The following is a 23,286-nucleotide window of genomic DNA, read 5'->3' on the forward strand; positions in this document are numbered from 1 at the left end:
TCTGATGCCATGTGAGCTGTGCACCAGAGGATGTGACCATATACGGAACAGACTTATATCTGATATGTCCATTAAACGGACCAATCAAATACCTGCTTCTTTTGGACAGCTTTATTTTTAGACTTTCAAATGTAAAAACAACAGAGATCGCAGGAAGACACAGTCAAGGACAAGAAAAGTAAAGTCCATAACAGAGAACATCAATAAAACTGGGAATCCCACAACCTCCCTTCAGCTGCAGCTGTTGGAACACAAGTGTCTCTGGGGGAGCAGGGGACTCTTCCTAGCCTAGCCTTTTGGAACAGAAAGGACAAGTGACAGTCCAATCCACTAGATGATCCCACTAAAGATCACTGTTTAGAAATGAAAGACTTCACATTCAGTCGCACAATTGAAAGACTGATTTAAATCATGGGGAAAATGAGAAATTATCATGTCTACCTGTGAAGGTGTTGAATAGAAGGTGTTGAATAGAAGGAGTTGAATAGGTGTTGAATAGAAGGTGTTGAATAGAAGGAGTTGAATAGAAGGAGTTGAATAGAAGGTGTTGAATAGAAGGAGTTGAATAGAAGGAGTTGAATAGAAGGAGTTGAATAGAAGGTGTTGAATAGAAGGAGTTGAATAGAAGGTGTTGAATAGAAGGAGTTGAATAGGTGTTGAATAGAAGGAGTTGAATAGAAGGAGTTGAATAGAAGGTGTTGAATAGAAGGAGTTGAATAGAAGGTGTTGAATAGAAGGAGTTGAATAGAAGGTGTTGAATAGAAGGAGTTGAATAGAAGGAGTTGAATAGAAGGTGTTGAATAGAAGGAGTTGAATAGAAGGTGTTGAATAGAAGGAGTTGAATAGAAGGAGTTGAATAGAAGGTGTTGAATAGAAGGAGTTGAATAGAAGGAGTTGAATAGAAGGAGTTGAATAGAAGGTGTTGAATAGGTGTTGAATAGAAGGAGTTGAATAGAAGGAGTTGAATAGAAGGAGTTGAATAGAAGGTTGTCCAGTTTAACTGCTGATTTGGTAATAGTCTTGACCTCCAGGGTTGTGTTCATTAGGCACAGTGTAGCAAAACATTAAGAAGCTGGTGGCCACCAATGAGTTGAATAGAAGGTGTTGAAGAGAAGGTTGTCCAGATTAACTGCTACTTTGGTAACAGCTTTGACCTCTATAGCAGCTGTTATATCTGGGATGACTGAAGACCTGATGACAGGAGCCTCTGCTTAATTAATAGTCCTGCAATTTATCCCACGAACAGGGCCATGTACCAAAAAACTCATAATATATCAAACAGTCATAATAACAGTCAACTTTAGTATCGCAATCATCTAAATAATGTTGTACTCAACTTGTTGGATCAGAATCAGGGTTGTGTTCATTAGGTACAGTGTAGCAAAACATTAAAAAGCTGGTGGCCACCGGCTTCTTAAGAAGGCGATGATTGTGGACTACAGAAAAAGGAGGACCGAGCATGCCCCCATTCTCATCAACAGGGCTGTAGTGGAGCAGGTTGAGAGTTTCAAGTTCCTTGGTGTCCACATCAACAACAAACGAGAATGGTCCAAACACACCAAGACAGTCATGAAGAGGGCACGACAAAGCCTATTCCCCCTCAGGAAACTAAAAAGATTTGGCATGGGTCCTCAGATCCTCAAAAGGTTCTACAGCTGCAACATCGAAAGCATCCTGCCTGACTGGTTGCATCACTGCCTGGTACGGCAATAGCTCGACCTCTGACAGCAAGGCACTACAGAGGGTAGTGTGTACGGCCCAGTACATCACTGGGGCTAAGCTGCCTGCCATCCAGTACCTCTACACCAGGCGGTGTCAGAGGAAGGCTCTAAAAATTGTCAAAGACCCCAGTCACCCCAGTCATTGAATGTTCTCTCTACTACCGCACGGCAAGCAGTACCGGAGTGCCAAGTCTAGGACAAAAAGGCTTCTCAACAGTTTTTACCCCCAAGCCATAAGACCCCTGAACAGGTAATCAAATGGCTACCCAGACTATTTGCATTGTGTGCCTCCCCCAACCCCTCTTTTTACGCTGCTGCTACTCTCTGGTTATCATATATGCATAGTCACTTTAACTACTACCTCAATTGGGCCGACCAACCAGTGCTCCCGCACAGTGGCTATCCGGGCTATCTGCATTGTGTCCCACCCACCAACCCCTCTTTTAGGCTACTGCTACTCTCTGTTCATCATATTTGCATAGTCACTTTAACCATATCTACATGTACATACTACCTCTATCAGTCTGACTAACCGGTATGTATCCTTGCTACTTTTATAGCCTCTCTACTGTATATAGCCTCTCTGCTGTTATAGCCTCTCTACTGTATATAGCCTCTCTGCTTTTATAGCCTCACTACTCTATATAGCCTCACTACTGTATATAGCCTCACTACTGTATATAGCCTGTCTTTTTACTGTTGTTTTATTTCTTTACCTACCTATTGTTCACCCAATACATTTTTTGCACTATTGGTTAGAGCCTGTAAGTAAGCATTTCACTGTAAGGTCTACCTACACCTGTTGTATTCAGCGCACGTGACAAATAAACTTTGATTTGATCAATGCTCAATGTTAAATTCAAGTCCTTCTACCATCAATCACATCTAAGCCAATATGACAACAATGTCAATGTAACTTCGCCAATCGACTTGAATGGAAGTGGACAACACACTCACCGCCTCCCCGCCTCCCCGCCTCTCATCATGTTCCGTTCAGCTGTTACTGAATGTTACAACTTCAATTAGTTGAAATAATACAAATGTCAAATATATGTCAACAATCCTTCCTCTATAGAATCCATCTGTGGATTAAATGTCATGAAAATCCATTTTTTGTTCAAGTTTCGTGATGAATAGCTTTCTAATAGCTACAATAATGTGTCACACAGACTGACTTTCCAGCTAACCTTCCTTTGTCAAGTAGTTAATGTTTCCTCTTTCAGAACCTGTTCATAATCCACTTCCCTGCCGGTGACAAGCATACCCATAACATGATGCTGCCACCACAATAGTTTAAAAAATCCAAAAGGGATTAACATCATTGCATTCGCTACACTGGCATTAACATCTGCTAACCATGTAACCAATACAATTTGATTTGATTCCCTCCATGTTACTGGCCTGTATGACAAAATGAAAAGGAAGACGCCTGTGTTAAAGAATCCACTCCCATTCTGTTAGCAACAAGGCTGTTAAGTAATACTGCAAGACAAAACTTTTTGGCATAAATTAAAAACTACAAGGTTGGTTCAAATCCAATCCAACACAGACTGAAACAGTCTAATTTCAAGTATTGTGGTGGCAGCATCATGTTATGGGTATGCTTGCCGTTGGCTGGGAGTGGGAAGTTTGTCAGGATCCAATGAAATATGAAAGGAGAAAAACAGCCTGTCTTCTGAAAACCCTGGGATAGGATACAACTTTTCAGCCAGACAATTACATTTACATTTAAGTCATTTAGCAGACGCTCTTATCCAGAATTACACAAATGTTTTTGCCAAAGACACACCAAAATGGATTTCCAAGAGGTGTTAAGTGTTCTGGAATCGTCTAGTCTCAGTCCTGATTTAAATTTGCCTAAAAAAACAGAGACTAGGTTTGAATACTGCAATCCATCAATGATTCCTAAACAAATTTAATGAGCTTGAGCAATTTTGACAAAAACAATGGATATACAGTGCCTTGCGAAAGTATTCGGCCCCCTTGAACTTTGCGACCTTTTGCCACATTTCAGGCTTCAAACATAAAGATATAAAACTGTATTTTTTTTGTGAAGAATCAACAACAAGTGGGACACAATCATGAAGTGGAACGACATTTATTGGATATTTCAAACTTTTTTAACAAATCAAAAACTGAAAAATTGGGCGTGCCCAATGTAAATAAAGGGTACATAATGTGTTGTTTCATTTGAGTCACATACTGTAAATAATAGAATAGGTTTCTGAACACTTCTACATTCATGTGGATGCTACCATGATTACAGATCATCCTGAACCAATGAATAATAATGGTGAGTGTGAAAATTAGAGGCACAAATATTATACCCCAAAACATGCTAACTCCTCACCAGTACCAATAACAGGGGACATGCTAACCTTTCTCCATTACAATAACAGGGGATCCCCAAAACATGCTAACTCCTCACCAGTACCAATAACAGGGGATCCCCAAGACGAAGCCTTACCCTGCCACTGAACAGACCAGTGTAGTGTTTGTAACCCAAGATGGAGATGGCAAAATGTGATATTTTCATTTGAGACAAGAAAAATATAAAATGGTACAAAGATCACACCCTCACCATTACCAATAACAGGGGACATGCTAACCTTTCACCATTACAATAACAGGGGATCCTCAAGATATTCTAACCTCTCACTATTATCAATAACAGGGGATCCCCAAGACCTGGTAACATCTCATCATTACCAATATCAGGGGATCCCCAAGACATACTAACATCTCACCATCACAATAACAGAGGATCCCCAAGACATACTAACATCTCACCATCACAATAACAGGGGATCCCCAAGACATACTAACATCTCACCATTACAATAACAGAGGATCCCCAAGACATACTAACATCTCACCATTACAATAACAGGGGATCACCAAGACATTGGTAATGGTGAGATGTTACCATAACAGAGGATCCCCAAGACATACTAATATCTCACCTTTACCAATAACAGAGGATCCCCAAGACATGCTAACATCTCACCATTACAATAACAGGGGATCCCCAAGACATGCTAACATCTCACCATTACAATAACAGGGGATCCCCAAGACATGCTAACATCTCACCATTACCAATAGCATGTCTTGGGGATCCCCTGTTAACATCTCAACATTACCAATAACAGGGGATCCCCAAGACATGCTAACATCTCACCATTACCAATAGCATGTCTTGGGGATCCCCTGTTAACATCTCAACATTACCAATAACAGGGGATCCCCAAGACATGCTAACATCTCACCATTACCAATAGCATGTCTTGGGGATCCCCTGTTAACATCTCACCATTACCAATAACAGGGGATCCCCAAGACTGTGGACTCCACAATCACCCAACCTCAACCCAATTGAGATGGTTTGGGATGAGTTGGACTGCAGAGTGAAGGAAAAGCAGCCAACAAGTGCTCAGCATATGTGGGAACTCCGTCAAGACTGTTGGAAAAGCATTCATCCTGAAGCTGGTTGAGTGACTGCCAAGAGTAGGTGTGTTCAAACTTTAATTCATAGGCCAGGTTGTAGCAACCTCATGATGGGTAGAGGGAAAATGAGTATCATGTAGTAGCCTAAACCTATCGATGTTACATTAAACTAGGTGAATTGAATATGAATGACAATACCATGTAAAAGCCATAAATAAATAATCCTGTAATAGAAATAAGGCTCATTTAAAAAAAAACGAATTATAATCCTCATCATAAACGGCACCGACCACCACTGCTTTACAGTATAGCCTCCCTGTAAAGCACCAGATATAATGACTCTTCAACCCTCCATAATAAAGAGAGACAGGAGACTGAGCATAGTAATTGAAATACAATATGTTTATTAATTTTTGGTTATATTCCTCTAATTAGAAGTTTTTGTTGCATACATTTTTTGTTACTAAATTATATAATTTTTTTCAATTAAAAAAAAATGTGATTATAGAAATCCAACTAGAATATATGATGTCTGATTACTGAGGATTCTCTATGGACAGATATTAGCTATGGATTCCACAAATGCAAATACAACTTCACTGAATTGTCCGTTGTGGCTGCTGGTATAGAAAGTATTGCATTCCCAAAAAGACAGCTGTATAGTGGACATACTGACATTGACCAGCCATGTCTGTTTTAAGCACCAACCAAATACATACAGTTTCTGTAAAACTGCCTTTTCTCTGCAGTGCTGACTTTTTGGTGATTCCTGATTCCTGAAAAAGTGATATGATGATAATGGCTTATTGTGAACATAGCAGCTTCATTTCAATAAACAATATTCAAACAACTCCCGAACACAGTAAGGCTTCTCTACTGTGCGAGTTAAATGCTGTGTCGTCAAATCTGATGACTGACCGAAGCTTTCCACACAGGCAGCATGTTCCACACACCTTTGCAAGTTTTAACCCCCTTTAAGTAACCAGGTAAGTTATTGTTAGTCATAATTAGTTGGTGTTATATTTTATTAATATAAACTGGTGAAACTATCCCCATATTGACAACAGAGTTTAGGCTTCTCCCCTATGTGAATAAGCTAGTGTCTTCAGCTCTGATGACACAGCTTTCCTCCTGTGTGAGTTCTCTGATGTTTCTTCAAAGTTGATGACTGGCTGAAACTCTTCCCACACTGAGAGCAGAGGTGAGGCTTCTCTCCTGAGTGAGTTATCTGATGTGTCTTGAGAGTTGATGAATGACCAAAACTCTTCCCACACTGAGAGCAGTGGTGAGTCTTCTCTCCTGTGTGACTTATCTGATGTGTCTTCAATGTTGATGAATGACTGAAATTCTTCCCACACTGGGAGCAGTGGAATGGCTTTTCTCCCGTGTGAATTAGCTGGTGTTTCTTTAGGAAATATGCACTGGTGAAACTATCACCACATTGCAAGCAGTGGTAAGGTTTCTCTTCTGTGTGCGTTATCTGGTGTGCCTTCAGTTGATATAACCTGGTGAAACGCTTCCCACATTGAGAGCAGAGGTAAGGCTTCTCTCCTGTGTGAGTTAGCTGGTGTTTTTTCAGAGTTGATAACTGACTGAAACTCTTTCCACAGTGGGAGCAGTGGAATGGCTTCTCTCCTGTGTGAGTTCTCTGGTGCGACTTTAAGTCTTTTGGATGACTGAAACTCTTCCCACATTGAGAGCAGTGATATGGCTTCTCTCCTGTGTGAATTAACTGGTGTGTCTTTAGATGGTGTAACTGACTGAAACTCTTCCCACAATGAGAACAGCGGTAAGGCTTCTCTACTGTGTGGGTTAGGTGGTGTCTCTTTAGGTTTCCTACCAGACTGAAACGCTTTCCACACTGCGAGCAGTGGTAAGGCTTCTCCCCTGTGTGAGTTATCTGGTGTGTCTTCAGGCTGTGTAACCAGCTGAAACTCTTTCCACACTGAGAGCAGTGGTAAGGCTTCTGTCCTGTGTGAGTTCTCTGGTGTGTCTTTAGTTGGTTCGACTGACTGAAACACTTCCCACAAACAGAGCAGTCGTATGGCTTCTCTCCTGTGTGAGTTCTCTGGTGCGTCTTGAGTTTGCTTGGTGTTTGAAATCTCTTCCCACATTGACCACATGAGTACACCCTCCTCCTTTTTTGAGACTGTTTTGATTTGAGGTGAGTTGGACAAATAAAGCTGTCTCTGCAATCTGAGCAGGGGTGGGGTCTACAAGTGTGCCTTCTCAACTCCTCTGGATCATAGAAACTAGTGAAGCAGTCCATGCAGTGGTGATGTTTCTGTCTTGAGTTCCTCCGTCTGTGTTGTTTATGGTTTCCTGATGCTGTGGAACTGGGCTCACTGTCTGAACCTGGGTTGGAGCTCTCTCCTGTGGGAATATGAACAGATAGAGGATTAGAATCAGGAACAGCATTGAAAATGGTCTTTAAAATACTTGTTTAAAGGCCTAAGCAGCCGTTTTATATCAATATCAAATCCTTTATTAGGTAACAATTAAGTACTTTACTTGAATACACTGAACAAAAACCTAAAATGCAATATGCAACAATTTCAAGAATTATACTTAGTTTCAGTTCATAAGGGAATCAGTCAACTGAGAAAAAAAATCATTAGAGCCTAAAATCAATGGATTTCACATGACTGGGAATACAGATATGCATCTGTTGGTCACAGAAACCTTCAAGAAAAGGTAGGAGTGTGGATCAGAAAACCAGACCACCATTTGCCTCAGCAGGGCGACATCTCCATCCAATAGAATTGATTAGGCTGTTCGAATCAAATTGTATTGGTCACATACACCTATTTAGCAGATGTGATTGCGGGTGTAGCGAAATGCTTGTGTTCCTAGCTCCAACAGTGCAGTACTATCTAACTAAATGCTTGTGTTCCTAGCTCCAACTAAATGCTTGTGTTCCTAGCTCCAACAGTGCAGTACTATCTAACTAAATGCTTGTGTTCCTAGCTCCAACTAAATGCTTGTGTTTCTAGCTCCAACAGTGCAGTAGTATCTAACTAAATGCTTGTGTTCCTAGCTCCAACAGTGCAGTAGTATCTAACTAAATGCTTGTGTTTCTAGCTCCAACAGTGCAGTAGTATCTAACTAAATGCTTGTGTTCCTAGCTCCAACAGTGCAGTAGTATCTAACTAAATGCTTGTGTTCCTAGCTCCAACAGTGCAGTAGTATCTAACTAAATGCTTGTGTTTCTAGCTCCAACAGTGCAGTAGTATCTAACTAAATGCTTGTGTTCCTAGCTCCAACAGTGCAGTAGTATCTAACTAAATGCTTGTGTTCCTAGCTCCAACAGTGCAGTAGTATCTAACTAAATGCTTGTGTTCCTAGCTCCAACAGTGCAGTAGTATCTAACTAAATGCTTGTCTTCCTAGCTCCAACAGTGCAGTAGTATCTAACTAAATGCTTGTGTTCCTAGCTCCAACAGTGCAGTAGTATCTAACTAAATGCTTGTGTTCCTAGCTCCAACAGTGCAGTAGTATCTAACTAAATTCTTGTGTTTCTAGCTCCAAGAGTGCAGTAGTATCTAACTAAATGCTTGTCTTCCTAGCTCCAACAGTGCAGTAGTATCTAACTAAATGCTTGTCTTCCTAGCTCCAACAGTGCAGTAGTATCTAACTAAATGCTTGTGTTCCTAGCTCCAACAGTGCAGTAGTACCTAACTAAATGCTTGTGTTCCTAGCTCCAACAGTGCAGTAGTATCTAACTAAATGCTTGTGTTCCTAGCTCCAACAGTGCAGTAGTATCTAACTAAATGCTTGTGTTCCTAGCTCCAACAGTGCAGTAGTATCTAACTAAATGCTTGTGTTCCTAGCTCCAACAGTGCAGTAGTACCTAACTAAATGCTTATGTTCCTAGCTCCAACAGTGCAGTAGTATCTAACTAAATGCTTGTGTTCCTAGCTCCAACAGTGCAGTAGTATCTAACTAAATGCTTGTGTTCCTAGCTCCAACACTGCAGTAGTACCTAACTAAATGCTTGTGTTCCTAGCTCCAACAGTACAGTAGTATCTAACTAAATGCTTGTGTTCCTAGCTCCAACAGTGCAGTAGTATCTAACTAAATGCTTGTGTTTCTAGCTCCAACAGTGCAGTAGTATCTAACTAAATGCTTGTGTTCCTAGCTCCAACAGTGCAGTAGTATCTAACTAAATGCTTGTGTTCCTAGCTCCAACAGTGCAGTAGTATCTAACTAAATGCTTGTGTTTCTAGCTCCAACAGTGCAGTAGTATCTAACTAAATGCTTGTGTTCCTAGCTCCAACAGTGCAGTAGTATCTAACTAAATGCTTGTGTTCCTAGCTCCAACAGTGCAGTAGTATCTAACTAAATGCTTGTGTTACTAGCTCCAACAGTGCAGTAGTATCTAACTAAATGCTTGTGTTCCTAGCTCCAACAGTGCAGTAGTATCTAACTAAATGCTTGTGTTCCTAGCTCCAACAGTGCAGTAGTATCTAACTAAATGCTTGTGTTCCTAGCTCCAACAGTGCAGTAGTATCTAACTAACTAAATGCTTGTGTTCCTAGCTCCAACAGTGCAGTAGTATCTAACTAAATGCTTGTCTTACTAGCTCCAACAGTGCAGTAGTATCTAACTAAATGCTTGTCTTCCTGGCTCCAACAGTGCAGTAGTATCTAACTAAATGCTTGTCTTCCTAGCTCCAACAGTGCAGTAGTATCTAACTAAATGCTTGTGTTACTAGCTCCAACAGTGCAGTGTATCTAACTAAATGCTTGTGTTACTAGCTCCAACAGTGCAGTAGTATCTAACTAAATGCTTGTGTTCCTAGCTCCAACAGTGCAGGGTATCTAACTAACCGCATTGATGTTAGTTGAGTATCTAACTAAATGCTTGTCTTCCTAGCTCCAACAGTGCAGTAGTATCTAACTAAATGCTTGTGTTCTAGCTCCTCAGTGCAGTAGTATCTAACTAAATGCTTGTCTTCCTAGCTCCAACAGTGCAGTAGTATCTAACTAAATGCTTGCAGTTCCTAGCTCCAACAGTGCAGAAGTATCTAACTAAATGCTTGTCTTGCCTAGCTCAACAGTGCAGGTGTATCTAACTAAATGCTTGTGTTCTAGCTCCAACAGTGCAGTAGTATCTAACTAAATGCTTGTCTTCCTAGGTCCAACAGTGCAGAAAGTATCTAATTAAATGCTTGTGTTACTAGCTCCAACAGTGCAGTAGTATCTAACAAATGCTTGTTATCCTAGAGCCAACAGTGCAGTGTATCTAACTAAATGCTTGTGGCCTAGCTCCAACAGAGCAGTAGTATCTAACTAAATGCTTGTGTTGAGCTCCAACAGTGCAGTAGTATCTAACAATTATTATTATTTATATTATTATTATTGTTATTTATATTATTACTAAATGCTTGTGTTCCTAGCTCCAACAGTGCAGTAGTATCTAATGGTTCACAGTATCAATACACACAAAGGTAAAAGTAACAATGGATTAAGAAATATATAAATATTAGGAAAAGCAATGTAGGAGTGACATTGACAAAAATAAAGAAAGTAAAGCAGTATGTAAACATTATTAAAATGACTAGTGTTCCATTATTAAAGTGACCTGATTCCATCTATGTAAATAGGTCATCTAAGGTGCAGGGTTGAGTAACCGGGAGATCTGGCTAGTGATGGCTATTTAACTGTCTGATGGCCTTGAGATAGAAGCTGTTTTTCGTCTCTCAGTCCCAGCTTTGATGCACCTGTACTGACCTCGCCTTCTGGATGGTAGAGGGGTGAACAGGCCGTAGCCTTGGACTTCCTGTGACATTGTGTTCTATAGGTGTTCTGGAGGGCAGTGCCACGGTGACGCGTTGGGCAGACAGCACCACCCTCTGGGGAGCCCTACGGTTGCGGGCGGTGCAGTTGCCGAACCAGGCGGTGATACAGCCCGACAGGATAATCTCAATTGTGCATCTGTAAAAGGTTGTTGGGCCTCCTGAGGTTGAAGACCATTGTGGGTGGACCATTTCATTGTCAAGACCACACTTTTTTCAGCCTCTGAGGTTGAAGGCGGAGAAAGAGGTGGACCAGGGTCAGTGCATGTGTGAGCAGAACTTTAAGCTTTCCACATTTGACTGTGGTCCCATCGAGGATGGACAGAACACCTTCTGCTGTTTCCAAAATGGTCCACGAAGCTCATTTGCAGTGGGGACGTTGAGGGTGAGTTTATTGATTGTGGGAGAACATTGGATTCAGGATATGGGAGGAAGGTGGCAACAGAACTTCCTAGACATCGAGGCAGAACATGCTCAAACATGTACAGTGGTGACAGTGTCTTGAGCAGCAGAGACCATGGAGACAGGACATGTCAGCTTCCAGGAACTGTGAAAGGATCCTTGGTCCGGGGATGCATTATCATGCTGAAACATGAGGTGATCAGTGGATGAATGGCACCATAATGGTCCTCAGGATCATTATCACGCTGAAACATGAGGTGGAGCGGTGGATGAATGGCACCGTAATGGTCCTCAGGATCATTATCATGCTGAAACATGAGGTCATGACGGTGGATGAATGGCACCGTAATGGTTCAGGATCATTATCAGCTGAAACATGAGGTGATGACGGTGGATGAATGGCACCGAGTGGTCCTCAGGATCATTATCACGCTGAAACATGAGGTGGTGGCGGTGGATGAATGGCACCATAATGGTCCTCAGGATCATTATCATGCTGAAACATGAGGTGATGGCGGTGGATGAATGGCACCATAATGGTCCTCAGGATCATTATCATGCTGAAACATGAGGTGATGGCGGTGGATGAATGGCACCATAATGGTCCTCAGGATCATTATCACGCTGAAACATGAGGTGATGACGGTGGATGAATGGCACCATAATGGTCCTCAGGATCTCGTCACAGTATCGCTGTGCATTCAAATTGACATCAATAAAATGCAATAATGTTCATTGTCCGTAGCTTATGCCTTCCCATATCGTAACCCCACCGCCACCATGGGGCACTCTGTTCACAACAGCAAACCGCTCGCCCACACGACGCCATACACACTGTCTGTCACCTGCCCAGTACAGTTGAAACAGGGTGATAATGCTTCCTGTGAATCTATGTATCAGTGAATCTGTGAGCAGACTTTTCCAGAGTGCCAGTGGCCATCGAAGGTGAGCATCTCCCCACTCAAGTCGATTACGATGCTGAACTGCAGTCAGGTCAAGACCCTGATGAGGACGACGAGCACGCAGACGAGCTTCCCTGAGACCATTTCTGACAGTTTGAGCAGAATTCTTCGGTTGTGCAAACCCACATTTTCATCAGCTGTCTGGGTGCCTGGTCTCAGCCGATCCCGCAGGTGAAGAAGTCGGAAGTGGAGGTCCTGGGCTGGCGTGGTTACATGTGGTCTGCAGTTGTGAGGCCGGTTGAACATAATGCCAAATTCTCTAAAGTGACGGTAGAGGTGGCTTATGGTAGAGAAATGAACATTAAATTCTCTGGCAACAGCTCTGGTGGACATTACTGCAGTCAGCATGCCAACTGCTCCCTCAAAACTGCAGACATCTGCGGCATTGTGTTGTTTGACAAAAGTGCACATTATAGAGCGTGTGATGCTAATGATGCTGTTTAATCAGCTTCTTGATATGCCACATCTGTCAGGTGGATGGATTATCTTGGCGAAGGAGAAATGCTCACTAACAGGGATATAAACAAATTCCTGCCCTACATTTCAGAGAAATAAGCTTTTTGTGCATATGAAAAATTCCTGGTATCTTTTACTTCAGCTCATGAAACATGGAACCAACACTTTACATGTTGTGTTTATATTTTTGTTCAGTGTAGATTTCCATTATAAATGGGGAAAAATAATTGCTTTTTAGGAGAAAAAAAAAAGTATTTCTCAAGCAAGAAGTTTGCCACAATTTACCACATGGTGAGGTCACCATGAAAAGCCTAAACTCCGCCCACGCAAGTCTGCTGATTACAAGGTCCTGTGTAAATTGTATTTTCAACCAGCAACTACCAGGAAATAACTGATTTTTAAAGTTAGTTAGTTTCATCCCGTTGAACAATATGATATAAAACACAGGAAAAACGGAATGTTTTGCACTTGGTCTTTAAAGCTGGAATCCGTAATTAAACCAATAACAAACCCCTTCTCTGTTTTGGTAAAAGGCTGAGGGATGGGCTTTGAAATGGGTAACCACTCAAATGAATAGACAGCCACAAAGTGGTAGGCCACACGAGCTCACAGAACAGGACCGCTGAGTGCTGAAGCGCGTCAAATTAATCTGTCCTCCGTTGCAACACTCACTACCGAGTTACAAACTGCTTCTGGAAGCAACATCAGCAGAAGAACCTTTCGTCGGGAGCTTCATGAAATGGGTTTCGAAGGAAGGAAGGCCCTAAAAATGGTCAAAGACCCCAGCCACCCCAGTCATAGACTGTTCTCTCTACTGCCGCATGGCAAGTGGTACCGGAGTGCCATGATATGCTTTGTTTTTAGTCAAAATAAACAAAATGGGGGGGGGTCTCCTAGGTAACTGTGTTGCCTAGGAGATCTGCTGTTTGTGGGTCTGAAACGTTCCTTTTAGAGCTGCATGAAACTGTCAGTGTTTTTAAGGACACGCCTCCAATATTGCCACCCCTCCCACCTCAGCACAAGTGAGCTGATGTTAGACAGGTACATAGTTGAACCTGGCGTTGGGGCTGGAAAATGCCAGCGCTCATGTTCTTACATTAGGAAATTCCAAACTAATGTGTGTTTGACACTTGGGCCTCTAATCGCCAGCTGAAAACAGGCCCATAATGTTAAAGCCCAGAAGCAGTATTTTTAAATCATCCCATATGTCTAATACATCACTGTGTTTGTTTTATTTCATGAAAATAACTTCAAATATATTTGTTATCATTTATTTCCCTGAGCCTCCTTTTGCCATTGAAATGCTCAGTCTGATCTTCCGAGCAAATTAAAATCAATTTACATACACAGACCTGATTGGCGGATAGAGCCTACCCTGCTTACCCCTTCAAAGTAGGAGGATACAAGTGCAAATAAAAGATGACTGGTCATTCTGATCAGATTGTGATGTCATGATCTGGGCCAAAAACTCCAACCCACATGAACAGGCTGAAATTACAGGAATTATTTTCCAAACAGGAACACGTTTTTAACTGCACTGCCCCTTTAAAACGAGGTGAAACCAAGTTACTCTTCAGAAAGAGCCACCAGATTGGTGGAAAGACAATAATAGTGCTGGAATCCCCTGTGGCTGTCAATGCACCAGACTCTCTCCATCCTAAACTACTGAACTTACCTGGATCAGTGTTCCCATCTACTTCTTCCTCCTCTTCCCTGTTCTCCACTTCTGTGAATGCTCTCTCCCCCTCCTCCTCTTTGAATGATCTCTCCTCTGCCATCTCCTCCTCCTCCCCCTCCTCCTCTTTGAATGCTCTCTCCTCTGCCATCTCCTCCTCCTCCCCCTCCTCCTCTTTGAATGCTCTCTCCTCTGCCATCTCCTCCTCCTCCCCCTCCTCCTCTTTGAATGCTCTCTCCTCCACCTCCTCTTTGAATGCTCTCTCCTCCTCCTCCTCTTTGAATGCTCTCTCCTCCACCTCCTCTTTGAATGCTCTCTCCTCCTCCTCTTTAATCCCTCTCTCCTCCTCCTCCTCCTCTTTGACTATCACATTGAGTTCCAGTGGATGACTACAGTCCTCCAGCTTCACTAAGACCATCTCTGGACCCCACTGTGAGCTTCTCTGTGCTGGAACACCACAGTAAGAACCCAGGGACTTGGGTTCAGACATGGAAGGCTATAGTGGGATTCAAAAGAGGCAAAAACAAAATGTAAAGTGAGTTTCACAACTGGAACAGCTTAATTAATAAAGGAATATAACTAAATATTCCAACCACTAGGAATCTACTAATACATGTAGCTAGCTAGCATTGCTGTGGTAATCGTACAACTAGCGTTAGCAACGTTGAGCTACTTGGGTTTGCTTTAGATCACTGAAACCTTTCTCACTAGGATGAAACGATCTAGCTAGATAACCAGCAAGAAGTTATTTTGAAGCAACGGCGAACCAAAATAACATTTGATTTGTAATCTATAAATTACCAGTTTGCTAATGATTAGATACTGAAATTATAATAACTAGCTTGCTCGCTAACCAGCCAAGCTCACTTACTAGTTAAGGGTGCCAATATATTTATGCCATTTTGAAGATGGACAATTCACATTGCTGTCTTAATAACTAATAACGTTATCATTCACAACAGTGTCTTGAAGATAAACACATTTGCTTGGGTAGCCATTTTACTGGCTAGTTAACTCTAGCACAAATGGCTATTGTTGACACATAATTTGGTGGACGTGGATAAATAATCCGCCTACTAATGTTTACATATGGAATCGTTTCAGAATATATTAGGAATCTGGATCTTACCTTGACGCTTGACATTGAACTGGCAGCTGTTGTTGTTCTGACTCGCCTTACTCCTTCTTTGGTTTAACGGCGGGTGGCATCCAGTATAATGTTGCATTACCGCCACCAACTGGACCGGAGAATAAATCAATTATACTTTGTGATGGAAAAATACAAATTACCCTGCCAAATATTGTTGATGTTAATGTGTTGATGTTCTCCGTATCCATAGCCAGAATGATTTTGCAGTGCATGGTGATCGAAAATATGTCCTGTTATATTCAGAGGTTTAGGGAGGCTGAAGTCTGTGAATAAAAAAAAAAAAAAGTAACTATACAGATGATTAACAAAACATACACAAGACAGTATTCATAACTTGCTTTTTGTGGTGAATGTGAATGAAAACCATTATCAAAACAGTTTTCATACACATGCCTTGTCCATAATGTAGAGGCTTATGGGATATTCATTGAAGAGGTAAGATAAGAGGATGGTACATGTGATCAGTATAACATACCAATTGACATAACTTTGTATGCCTCCTTGTCTGTATACCTGCAGACACAGACACACAACTGATTCAGTTCAGTCATCTGCACCCAATACAGCCATCTTTCAACATATCGTTATAGTCTACATATTCTTACCTCATCTGCACCCAATACAGCCATCTTTCAACATATCGTTATAGTCTACATATTCTTACCTCATCTGCACCCAATACAGCCATCTTTCAACATATCGTTATAGCCTACATATTCTTACCTCATCTGCACCCAATACAGCCATATTTCAACATATCGTTATAGCCTACATATTCTTACCGCTTTGTTGATTGATATCTTTTGAATTGTCTCCATTTTCGGCTATAGAAAGATTTGCACAAGTATGAAAAGATATATTTAGCTAATTTCCTCAAATTATTTCAGATTTGGAAATGGTTTTAATTATGTGTATTTAGGATACATTGTATGCTAGCTGTTCAACTGGAGTTAGCATGCTAGAATCCCTGCTATTTATGACCAAATACTGCAAAAATGTATTTTTCACCACACGTCATTGCCACCACATAATGGACTGTGATGGTAAGGACAGAATGTGGTGTTAATGACAAAATGTATTAGTTCATTCATTTTTATTTACCTGAAACCGCTACAGGATTGGTGGGTCCACCGCGGGACTGTTGAGCTAGCGTAGGCTAATGCGATTAGCATGAGGTTGTCAGTAGCAATAAAATTTCCCAAGACAAAGACATATCTGATATTGGCAGAAAGCTTAAATTCTTGTTAATCTAATTGCACTGTCCAATTTACAGTAGCTGTTACAGTGAAATAATACCATGCTATTGTTTGAGGAGAGTGCACAGTTATGAACTTGTAAAGTTATTAATAAACCAAGTAGGCACATTTGGGCAGTCTTGATACAAAAGTTTGAACAGAAATGCAATATTTCATTGGATCAGTCTAAAGCTTTGCACATACACTGCTGCCATCTAGTGGCCAAAATTGTAATTGCGCCTGGGATGGAATAATACATTATGGCCTTTCTCTTGCATTTCAAAGATGATGGTACAAAGAAAATACAAAAAAACGCATGTTTTTTTTCTTTTTTAATGTCTTTTGCCAGATCTAACGTGTTATATTCTCCTACATTCATTTCACATTTTCACAAACTTCAGTGTTTCCTTTCAAATGGTATCAAGAATATACATATCGTTGCTTCAGGACCTGAATTACAGGCAGTTAAGATTTGGGACTGTCATTTTAGGTGGAAATTGAAAAAAAAGGGCAGATCCTTAAGAGGAACTGAAAAAGACAAACAAATTTCATATGATCACGGATGTTGAAATTATTAAACACTGATTTAAATTAAACACTTATTTGCTAAATAAGACCATTACATGTATTATGTTAGGATGATTGAGTGGTTTTGGTGTAACCAGTACATGTATTATGTTAGGATGATTCAGTGGTTTTGGTGTAACCATTACATGTATTATGTTAGGATGATTGAGTGGTTTTGGTGTAACCAGTACATGTATTATGTTAGGATGATTGAGTGGTTTTGGTGTAACCAGTACATGTATTATGTTAGGATGATTGAGTGGTTTTGGTGTAACCAGTACATGTATTATGTTAGGATGATTCAGTGGTTTTGGTGTAACCAGTACATGTATTATGTTAGGATGATTGAGTGGTTTTGGTGTAACCAGTACATGTATTATGTTAGGATGATTGAGTGGTTTTGGTGTAACCAGTACATGTATTATGTTAGGATGATTCAGTGGTTTTGGTGTAACCAGTACATGTATTATGTTAGGATGATTCAGTGGTTTTGGTGTAACCAGTACATGTATTATGTTAGGATGATTGAGTGGTTTTGGTGTAACCAGTACATGTATTATGTTAGGATGATTCAGTGGTTTTGGTGTCTATTTATGTGACTTACAATGTTTATTCCTGACTTCAATTATTTCTTTAAAATTTTTCTTTAATATTTCCTCTAAATCAACCAAGGAGAGGACAAGGACATACACTATATATACAAAAGTATGTGGACACCCCTTCAAATTAGTGGATATAGCTATTTCAGCCACACCCGTTGCTGAAAGGTGTATAAAATCGAGCACACAGCCATACAATCTTTATAGACAAACATTGGCAGTAGAATGGTCCTTACAGAAGAGCTCAGTGACTTTCAACGTGACAGTCATTGGATGCCACCTTTCCAACAAGTCTGTTGGTCAAATTTCTGCCCTGCTAGAGCTGCCCCGGGCATCTGTAAGTGCTGTTATTGTGAAGTGGAAATGTCTAGGAGCAACAACAGCTCATCCACAAAGTGGTAGGCCACACAACCTCACAGAGGGGAACTGCCGATTGCTGAAGCGTGTAGTGCATAAAAATGGTCTGTCCTACGTTGTAACACTCACCTACCGTGTTCCAAACTGCCTCTGGAAGCAACTTCAGCAAAATAACTGTTCGTCGTCGGGAGAGTCAGGAAATGGGTTTCCATGGCCGAACAGCTGCACATGCATAGAGCAAAAACTAGAAATGATAATAGTCTATCTAATAGGAACAATTAAATGAGATGTGTTTGGTAATTTGGTGTATGGCCACTTCGGGAATATGAACTCATGGCCAGAAAAGGTGAGAAAATTATTCCGCAATGTTTATGATGTGTATTATGTTTATAAATTAAATATTGTCAACTTGATAAATGTGACATCACAGTATTCAGACGTAGGCTACAAACGTCAATGGAAAATGTGAACTGTCTGTTTTTACAGTTTAACTTCGGGTCGGAGCTATATGGAGCTAAATACTTGAAATCTGTTTACTACTATATTCTATTTACTACTGTGAAGTAGGTCCAATTAGAGATGGGACAAATGGTAGGAGAGCTGGAGAGGTCACAGTCAAACCTCGATGCATAAGAACCAGTGTGAAGCTCTCAAAGGGCCTTCCTTACATAAAGCCGTATATACTGCTATGTAAACCTACATAAACATGATTCATTGGAGTCTCCTATCTTAAAGAACATATTCAGGGCGTTCTGGCATATGGTCCTAAAGAGGGGGTCATGACACCCCCCATATCTTTACCATGCACAGACACCAAAGACAAGATTAACATTTTCAAGGCTAATCTCTTCACCCAATACAATTTCCTTCACACCTTCAACCCTCCATAATAAAGTGAGACAGGAGACTGAGGTTACAATATGTTTATTAAATTTTGGTTATTTTCTTTCATTTATGTTGCATATATTTTTTTGACTAAATAAAATATTTTTTGAAACTTGAAAAGAAAGAAAAAAAGAGTGATTATAGAAATCCAACCAGAAGATATTAACTCTGGATTCTACCACGAAATACAACTTCACTGAATAGTCCATTGTGGCAGCGTCCTCTAGGAAATCATCTGGATGTTCTCTGCTGAAGGTCTGCAGGTATAGGGGGTGGCAGGGTAGCCTAGTGGTTAGAGCGTTGGACTAGTAACTGGAAGGTTGCAAGTTCAAACCCCCGAGCTGACAAGGTACAAATCTGTCATTCTGCCCCTGAACAGGCAGTTAACCCACTGTTCCTAGGCCGTCATTGAAAATAAGAATTTGTTCTTAACTGACTTGCCTGGTTAAAAAAAAATAAGTTTAGGCAGCTGTTTAGTGGAAATCAGCTGTTTAGTGAAAATACTGACCATGACAAACCACGTCCCCTAATCACCAATCAAATAAATACACTTCCTGTAAAACTGCCTTTTCTCTGCAGTCCTTTTGACTGATTCCTGAAATAGGGATATGTTCAGATAACAGTTATTTTCCTGCTTTATTTCAATAAACAGTCAAACTGCAGAACATAAGGATTCTCTCCAGGGCGAGTTAGCTGGTGTTTCTTTAGGTCTCCTAGGCAACTGAACCTTTTCCCTCACACAGAGCAAAGGCTGTAGGTCTTCAAATTTGATGACTGACTGAATTGTTGTGGAAATTCTTACACTGGGACACTCAAAGTCAATATTAAAATGAATCACCCTTTATTGTCAGCAAGCTGGAGAGGTCACAGTCAAACTTAGATGCACACGTACCAGTTTAGGACACCAAAGATAAGATGCACACAGAACATTTTATTCATTACAGAACCTTTCCACAGCTGGTGTTTTTTGGGGGAAATATAAACTGGTGAAACTACCCCCACATTGATAGTAGAGTTAAGGCTTATCCCCTATGTGAGCAAACTGGTGTCTTCAGATTTAATGACCCAGCTTTCATCCTGTGTGAGTTCTCTGGTGTTTCTTTATAGCTGATGATTGACTGAAACTCTTCCCACAATGAGAGCAACAGTAAGGCTTCTCTACTGTGTGGGATAGCTGGTGTCGCTTAAGGTTTCCTACCAGACTGAAACTCTTCCCACACTGAGAGCAGACGTGAGGCTTATCTCCAGTGTGAGTTATCTGATGAGTCTTCAGAGTTGATAAATGACTGAAACTCTTCCCACACTGACGGCAGTGGAAGGCCTTCTCTCCTGTGTGAGTTATCTGGTGCGTCTTCAGAGTTGATGATTGACTAAAACTGTTCCCACACTGGGAGCAGTGAAATGACTTTTTTCCTGTGTGAATCAGCTGGTGTTTCTTTTGGAAATATAAACTGGTGAAGCTATCCCCACATTGAGAGCAGTGGTATGGCTTCTCTCCTGTGTGAGTTATCTGGTGTGCCTTCATTTCACATAACCTGCTGAAACTCTTCCCACATTGAGAGCAGAGGTAAGGCTTCTCTCCTGTGTGAGTTAACTGGTGTTTTTTCAGAGTTGACAACTGACTGAAACTCGTTCCACATTGGGAGCAGTGGTAAGGCTTCTCTCCTGTGTGAGTTCTCTGGTGTGACTTTAAGTCTCTTGGATGTCTGAAATCCTTCCCACACTGAGAGCAGTGGTATGGCTTCTCTCCTGTGTGAATTAACTGGTGTGCATTAAGGTTGGCTAACTGACGGAAACTCTTCCCACAATGAGAGCAGAGGTAAGGCTTCTCTCCTGTGTGAGTTAGGTGGTGTTTTCTCAGAGTAGATAACTGACTGAAACGCTTTCCACATTGGGAGCAATGATAAGGCTTCTCTCCTGTGTGAGTTCTCTGGTGTGTCTTTAGTTGATCCGAATGACTGCAACCCTTTCCGCAAACAGTGCAGTGGTATGGCTTCTCTCCTGTGTGAGTTATCTGGTGCGTCTTGAGTTTGCTTGGTGTTTCACATATCTTCTCACATTGACCACACGGGTATGTCATAATCCTTTTTTGAGTCTGTTTTGATTTGAGGTGAATTGGACAAATAAAGCTGCCTCTGCAATCTGAGCAGGGGTGGGGTCTACAAGTGTGTCTTCTCAACTCCTCTGGATCACAGAAACTAGTGTAGCAGTCCATGCAGTGGTGATGTTTCTGTCTTGAGTTCCTCTGTCTGTGTTGTTTATGGTTTCCTGATGCTGTGGAACTGGGTTCACTGTCTGAACCTGGGTTGGAGATCTCTCCTGTGGGAATATGAACAGATATGGGGTTAGAATCAGGAACAGCATTGAAATGGTTTTTGAAAGACTTGTTTAAAGGCCTAATGCAGCCGTTTTGATATCAATATCAAACTATTTACTGGGTAACAATTAGGCACCTTACTTTAATACACTGAACAAAAATATAAATGGTAGAAGCAATCATTTCTAAAATTATACTCATAAAAGGAAATCAGTAGACTGAAAAACATTCATTAGGCCCTAATTGTAACGGTTTTCTAGTGGTGAAGGAGAGTCGGACCAAACTGCAGCGTGTAGATGGCGATCCATGTTTAATAAACAACGTAGACACGAAAAAACACAAACACTACAAATCAATAAACGTAACGAAAACCGAAACAGCCTATACTTTGTGTAAACTAACACAGAACAAGGACATCAGGACACTAAGGACAATCACCCACAACACAACCAAAGAATATGGCTGCCTAAATATGGTTCCCAATCAGAGACAACGATAAACACCTGCCTCTGATTGAGAACCACTTCAGACAGCCATAGACTTACCTAGAACACCCCACTAAGCTACAATCCCACTACATACACACCACATACAAAAACCCATGTCACACCCTGGCCTGACCAAATAAATGAAGATAAACACAAAATACTTGGCCCAGGGCGTGACACTAATCTTTGCATTTCACAACTGGAAATACAGATATGCATCGGTTGGTCACAGAAACCTTTAAGAAAAGGTAGGAGTGTGGATCAGAAAACCAGTCAGTATCTGGTGTGACCACCATTTGCCTCATGCAGAGCAACATCTCCTTCGCATAGAGTTGATTAGCATGTTGATTGTGGCCTGTGGAACGTTGTCCCACTCCTCCTCAATGGCTGTATGAAGTCGCTGGATATTGGCGAGAACTTGAACAAGCTGTCATACACATCGATCCAGAGCATCCCAGACATGTTCAATGAGTGACATGTCTGGTGTGTATGCAGGCCATGGAAGAACTGTGACATGTGACTGGACATCTTACTCAAAACGAGGAAAATGAAGTATGCTGGTATGTGAATTGTGAATAATGAAATAACATGAAGGCTAATATTTCAAGGCACTCTCAGTAGACCATCTAAAACCCCTTTATTATTAGGCTACAGGGCTAATGGCCAGGATGAAAAGACACCTATGTGATGCTGTTAAACCAGCCAGGATTTAGGAGCAGGGTAGGATGTATGTAAATACCAGATTCACCAGCACAAAATGAACATCTCTCTACCATGGACACTGTGTGTCATGGCTGGATAGGTTGTGGTTCCACTCTCTGAACCAACTGTGTTACCTAGGAGACCTGCTGTTTGTGGGTCTGAAACGTTCCTTTTAGAGCTGCATGAAACTGTCAGTGTTTTGTGTTTTTAAGGACTGATGCGGTAGCACAGAAAGGGGCTCTGATGACACCTTCTCTGGATCAGCACACACCGTCACCACCGGCTCCGCCTCTTGAGTGGGGGCCGGATAGCTGGCCCGAGGAGATGCCTTGGGCACCGCCCCCAGATGGGGGAGATAGCTGGCCCGAGGAGATGCCTTGCATTCGGGCACCGCCCCCAGATGGGGGAGATAGCTGGCCCGAGGAGATGCCTTGATCGGGCACCGCCCCCCTGGCCCGAGGAGATGCCTTGCATTCGGGCACCGCCCCAGATGGGGAGATAGCTGGCCCGAGGAGATGCCTTGCATT

The 23,286-nt window shown here is 41.5% G+C and overlaps 1 protein-coding gene and 2 long non-coding RNA genes across 9 annotated transcripts; 1 reads left to right on the plus strand and 2 right to left on the minus strand.

Moving 5' to 3' along the window:
* The first annotated feature begins 420 nt into the window (after positions 1-420).
* LOC127920918 (uncharacterized) lies at positions 421-2,327 on the plus strand. Of its 5 annotated transcripts, none has more exons than XR_008107957.1 (4): positions 425-463; positions 531-653; positions 763-919; positions 973-2,326. It is a non-coding gene; the product is annotated as an uncharacterized LOC127920918 (long non-coding RNA). The 5 variants fall into 5 exon arrangements; XR_008107960.1 differs by having other exon boundaries at positions 448-488; positions 542-653; positions 973-2,327; XR_008107956.1 differs by lacking the exon at positions 531-653 and having other exon boundaries at positions 421-463; positions 724-919; positions 973-2,280.
* A 1,476-nt stretch (positions 2,328-3,803) lies between these two features.
* LOC118380458 (zinc finger protein ZFP2-like) lies at positions 3,804-15,734 on the minus strand. 3 transcript variants are annotated; one of them, XR_008107953.1, is made up of 4 exons: positions 15,589-15,734; positions 14,460-14,955; positions 4,540-7,541; positions 3,804-4,409 (listed from the first exon to the last, which is right to left on the minus strand). XR_008107953.1 is itself a non-coding variant. In XM_052504930.1 (3 exons), the coding sequence occupies exons 1-3, from the start codon at positions 15,601-15,603 to the stop codon at positions 6,274-6,276; spliced, it is 1,779 nt and encodes a 592-aa protein (XP_052360890.1). In that variant the 5' UTR covers positions 15,604-15,734; the 3' UTR covers positions 3,804-6,273. The 3 variants fall into 3 exon arrangements, 1 of the variants encoding a protein (XP_052360890.1); XR_008107952.1 differs by having other exon boundaries at positions 4,497-7,541; XM_052504930.1 differs by having other exon boundaries at positions 3,804-7,541.
* Positions 15,735-16,038: 304 nt separating this feature from the next.
* Positions 16,039-16,733, minus strand: LOC127920916 (uncharacterized). Its single transcript, XR_008107954.1, has 3 exons — positions 16,711-16,733; positions 16,392-16,433; positions 16,039-16,122 (listed from the first exon to the last, which is right to left on the minus strand). It is a non-coding gene; the product is annotated as an uncharacterized LOC127920916 (long non-coding RNA).
* Between the last annotated feature and the right edge of the window lie 6,553 nt (positions 16,734-23,286).

Source organism: Oncorhynchus keta, unplaced genomic scaffold, assembly GCF_023373465.1.
Source record: "Oncorhynchus keta strain PuntledgeMale-10-30-2019 unplaced genomic scaffold, Oket_V2 Un_contig_2122_pilon_pilon, whole genome shotgun sequence".
NCBI lineage: Eukaryota > Metazoa > Chordata > Actinopteri > Salmoniformes > Salmonidae > Oncorhynchus > Oncorhynchus keta.